The sequence below is a fragment of the Charadrius vociferus genome, unplaced genomic scaffold (assembly GCF_000708025.1).
Source record: "Charadrius vociferus isolate BGI_N301 unplaced genomic scaffold, ASM70802v2 scaffold2311, whole genome shotgun sequence".
NCBI classification, from domain to species: Eukaryota; Metazoa; Chordata; class Aves; order Charadriiformes; family Charadriidae; genus Charadrius; species Charadrius vociferus.
The window spans coordinates 32939-37739 of record NW_009646888.1 but is presented as its reverse complement, the minus strand read 5'-3'; the positions used below and the strand labels follow the sequence as shown (position 1 = coordinate 37739).

The window sequence follows — 4801 nt, the reverse complement described above, 5'->3', positions numbered from 1 at the left end:
CGCTGTCCCTGTCCCCTGTGTGGTTGATCACCCCCTGAGGGGACACAAACGTGTCCCCATGTCCCCAGGGCACAGTGTCCTGGTCCCCAACGCTGCCCAGGGGACAGTGTCCTGGTCCCCAATAGCACCCCCAGGGGACACCCACTTGTCCCCAGGGGACGCTGTCCCCATCCCCAGTGCACCCCCTGAGGGGACACAAGTGTGTCCCCATGTCTCCAGGGGACAGTGTCCTGGTCCCCAATAGCACCCCCAGGGGACACGCGCTTGTCCCCGTGTCCCCAGGGGACGCTGTCCCCATCCCCTGTGTGGCTGATCACCCCGTGAGGGGACACACACTTGTCCCCATGTCCCCAGGGGACCCTGTCCCCATCCCCAGTGCTGTTGAGCACCCCTTGAGGGGACACAAGCATGTCCCCATGTCCCCACGGGACAGTGTCCTGGTCCCTGATGCTGTTGAGTACATCTGAGGGGACACAAACGTGTCCCCATGTCCCCAGGGGACACCATCCAGCTCCCCAGTGCTATTGAGCACCCCTGAGGGGACACGAACTTGTCCCCACACTCCGTGGGTGACAAACTTGTCCCCGTGTCCCCAGATGACAGTGTTCCGGTTCCGGATGCTGTTGAGTACCCCTGAAGGGACACAAACTTGTCTCCACACCCCTGGGGACACCATCCCAATCCCTGATGCTGTTGAGTCTCTCCCACCCCTGCAATGACACCAAGGTGGCAGTGCCATCGGTCACCTCCTGCGCTTGTCCCCGTCCCCCGGGGGACACGGGGGACCAAATGGGGACCCCCCTCTCCCTCCGCAGGTGCTGGGGGCGATGCTCGGCCTCAGCCTCTTCGCCGTCATCGTCGCCGCCACCATCGTGGTCCTGGTCCGCCGGCTGCGCCTTAAGAGTGAGTGACGCCACCCGCGGTGGCCTTGGGGACAAGGGGGTGACAGGGCTGCGCCCCCGTTAACCTGTCCCCATCGCGGTCCTCAGAAATACCGGCGCAGGGGACGCCGAAATATCGCTTCCGAAAACGGGACAAAATGCTCTTCTACGGCCGCAAGATCATGCGCAAGGTGACACTCGGGGTGGTAGCTGGGGTGACTCGGCGATGTCACCCTCGTGGGGTGACATCCCACTTCGGTGTCCCCAACTCCAGGTCTCCCAATCCACTTCCTCCTTGGTGGACACCACCATCTCCAGCGCTTCGCGGCCGCGCATGAAGAAGAAGTTGAAGATGCTCAACATCGCCAAAAAGTGAGGTGCCACCAGCGCCGGGAGAAAGTCCACCCGGGTGGTGGTGGCTTTGTCCCCGTGTCACCTCGTTGTCCCCAAGGTTCCTGCGTATCCCGAAGGAGCTGCCCACGCTGCAGTTGAAGGAACCTCCGCCCTCGGTGCTGGAAGCCGACTTGACCGAATTCGACGTGGCCAATTCTCATCTACCTTCTGAGGTTCTCTACATGCTCAAAAATGTCCGGTGAGGCTCAGGACCCGATCTCCGGTGGGGTCAGGATCTGTCCCAAGGGGGGGTCGGGGACCAGCCCCAGGGGGTCACGGACTGGCCCCAGGGGTCAGGGTCCATCCCCGGGGTCAGGATCTGTCCCCGGGGGGGTCAGGACCAGCCCCAGAGGGTCACGGTCTGTCCCCACGGGTCAGGATCCGGCCCCAGGGGGGTCAGGATCCATCCTTGGGGGTCAGGATCAGGCCCCAGAGGGTCAGGATCCATCCCCGGGGTCAGGATCAGGCTCTGGGGGGATCAGGATCCATCCCCGGGGGTCAGGATCGGTCCCCGGGGGGGTCGGGGACCAGCCCCAGAGGGTCACGGTCTGTCCCCAAGGGTCAGGATCTGTCCCCAGGGGTCAGGATCAGGCCCCAGAGGGTCAGGGTCCATCCCCGGGGTCAGGATCTGGCTCGGGGGGGATTAGGATCCATCCCCGGGGGTCAGGATCTGTCCCCGGGAGGGTCAGGGACCAGCCCCAGCAGGTCACGGTCTGTCCCCAAGGGTCAGGATCTGTCCCCAAGGCGGTCGGGGACCAGCCCCAGCAGGTCACGGTATGTCCCCAAGGGTCAGAATCTGTCCCCAGGGATCAGGATCAGGCCCCAAAGGGTCAGGATCCATCCCCGGGGGTCAGGATCTGGCTCTGGGGGTATCAGAATCCATCCTTGGGGGTCAGGATCTGTCCCCAGGGGGGTCGGGGACCAGCCCCAGAGGGTCACGGTCTGTCCCCAGGGGTCAGGATCAGGCCCCAGAGGGTCAGGATCCATCCCCGGGGTCAGGATCTGGCTCGGGGGGGATCAGCATCCATCCCCAGGGGTCAGGATCTGTCCCCGGGGGTGTCGGGGACCAGCCCCATGGGGGTCAGGATCCATCCCCAGGGTCAGGATCTGGCTCCGGGGGGAGTCAGGATCCATCCCCAGAGGGGGTCAGGGACCAGCCCCAGAGGGTCAGGATCAGGTCTCAGGGGTGCAGGATCCATCCTTGGGAGTCAGGATCTGTCCCCAGGGATCAGGATCGATCCCTGTTGGTCAGGATCTTTACCCCAACGGATCAGGATCTGGCACCAGGGTCAGGATCTCTCCCCAGGGGGTCAGGATCTGTCCCCAGAGGGGTGAGGTTCCAGCCCCAGGGTCAGGATGTGGCCCCAGGGGCTCAGGATCCAGGCTTCGGTGTCAGGATCAGGCCCCAGGGGCTCAGGATCCATCCCCGGGGGTCAGGATCTGGCTCTGGGGGGATCAGGATCTGTCCCCAGGGATCAGGATCGATCCCTCTTGGTCAGGATCTATGCCCCAACAGATCAGGATCCAGCCCCGGGGTCAGGATGTGGCCCCAGAGTCAGGATTCAGCCCCGGAAACCCTCTAAGGAGAGGCTGGACCACTCCGGCTGAAGGATGCTCTTCCCCTCTGCATCCCCGTCGCCGTGGCAACCAGCCACAGGGGTGGCTGCAGAGTTGCGGGGCAGGTTGAGGCAGGCTCCGTGTCACCCGTTTGTCCCCATCCTTGTCCCCGGCAGGGTGCTGGGTCACTTTGAGAAGCCGTTGTTCCTGGAGCTTTGCAAGCACATGGTTTTCCAGCAGTGCCAACAAGGTGACTACGTTTTCCGCCCCGGACAACCCGATACTAGTATCTACGTGCTGCAGGACGGCAAGTTGGAGCTCTTCCTCACCGAACCGGTGCGGGGACGGGGACAAAGACGTGCGGGGGGACACGGGACAGGGGGATGGAGACACTCGGGGGGATGCCGGGGACGGAAAGAGCCCAAAGGGGTTTGCTGTTCGCAGGATGGGAAGGAGACGGTGATGAAGGAGGTGTTCCCCGGGGACAGCGTGCACAGTCTGCTCAGCATCCTTGATGTCATCACGGTACCGTCGCCACCGCTGTCCCCAACACCCCCTCGTAGACCGATTGTGGTTGTCCCCAACACCCCCTCGTAGACCAATTGTGGTTGTCCCCAAGCCCCCTAAGCCTGGTTGGGGCTGTCCCCGAGCACTCTAAACGTGTTCATGGCCATCCCCAAACCCCCAGAGCTTCATCGTGGCTGTCCCCAAGCCCCCTAAGACTGGTTGGGGCTGTCCCCAAACCCTTCCAGGACAGTCGTGACTGCCCCCAAGCCCCCTAAATGTGATCATGGCCATCCCCAAACCCACAGAGCTTGATCATGCCTGTCCTCAAACTCCACCAGCCTGACCATAGGTGTCCCCAAACCTTCCCAGCCTGACCATGGCCATCTCCAAGCCCCACCAGCCACCCCAAACACCTCCAGTGGTCCCCAGCCCACATCAGGCCAACCATGGCTGTCCCTAGGTCCCACCAATGGTCCCCAAATCCCTCCAGCCCAACCGTGGCTGTCCCCAAGCCCCACCAGCAGTCCCCAAGCCCCTCCAGTGCAACCATGGCTGTCCCCAAGCACAACCGTTGCCATCCCCAAACTCCTCCAGCCCAACCATGGCCATCCATCCCCAAGCCCAACCATGGCCATCTCCAAGCTCCACCAGCAGTCCCCAAGCTCCTCCAGCCCAACCTTGGTTGTCCCCAAGCCCAACCATGGCCATCCCCAAGCCCCACCACATGTCCCCAAACCCCTCCAGCCCAAACGTGGCTGTCCCCAAGCTCCTCCGGCCCAACCATGGCTGTCCCCAAGCCCCACCAGCAGTCCCCAAGCTCCTCCAGCCCAACCTTGGCTGTCCCCAAGCCCAACCCTTGCCGTCCCCAAACTCCTCCAGCCCAACCATGGCCAACCCCAAGCCCAACTGGCCAAAAGCCCGGTGCCACCAGCAGGCTTCACCAGCCCCCCAACTGCCACCGTCCCCCCATCCATGGCTGGGATGGACCTCCCTATCCCAGCAAGGCCACCAACACCATGATGTGTCACCTAGGGCCACCAGCGACCGTACCGGACGGTGTGCGCCCGTGCGGCAGAGGACTCCACCGTTCTACGGCTGCCGGTTGAAGCCTTCTCAGCCGTCTTCGAGAAGTACCCCGAGAGTTTGGTGCGGGTGGTACAGGTGAGTCCGGACCGGGGGGGACCACGGTGGGGGTGGTGGTGTCCCTTGGGGTGGCAGGGGACCGTTGATGGCTTCTCATCCCCCTTTAGATCATCATGGTGCGTCTACAGCGCGTCACCTTCTTGGCTTTGCACAACTACCTTGGGTTGACGAACGAGCTCTTCAGCCACGTGAGTTCACGGCAAAAATGGGGGTCAGGCCCCACTGATGACCCCCCTCCAGCCCCACTGATGTCCCCCTTTTTGTAGGACATGCAACCGCTACGGCTCTTCCCCCAACCCGGCCACGCCGCCAGATCGGAA

At 63.4% G+C, this 4801-nt stretch overlaps 1 protein-coding gene across 1 annotated transcript in view; it reads left to right on the top strand.

Moving 5' to 3' along the window:
* The first annotated feature begins 827 nt into the window (after positions 1–827).
* The window catches only part of PNPLA6 (patatin-like phospholipase domain containing 6), a 22866-nt gene continuing 18892 nt past the window's right edge, over positions 828–4801 (top strand). Inside the window, exons 1-9 of the mRNA XM_009894444.1 lie at positions 828–903; positions 990–1072; positions 1156–1253; positions 1333–1473; positions 3008–3167; positions 3276–3356; positions 4371–4499; positions 4589–4669; positions 4748–4795. Coding sequence (XP_009892746.1) covers positions 828–903; positions 990–1072; positions 1156–1253; positions 1333–1473; positions 3008–3167; positions 3276–3356; positions 4371–4499; positions 4589–4669; positions 4748–4795 — 897 coding nt within the window. The remainder of the gene's footprint in view (positions 904–989; positions 1073–1155; positions 1254–1332; positions 1474–3007; positions 3168–3275; positions 3357–4370; positions 4500–4588; positions 4670–4747; positions 4796–4801) is intronic.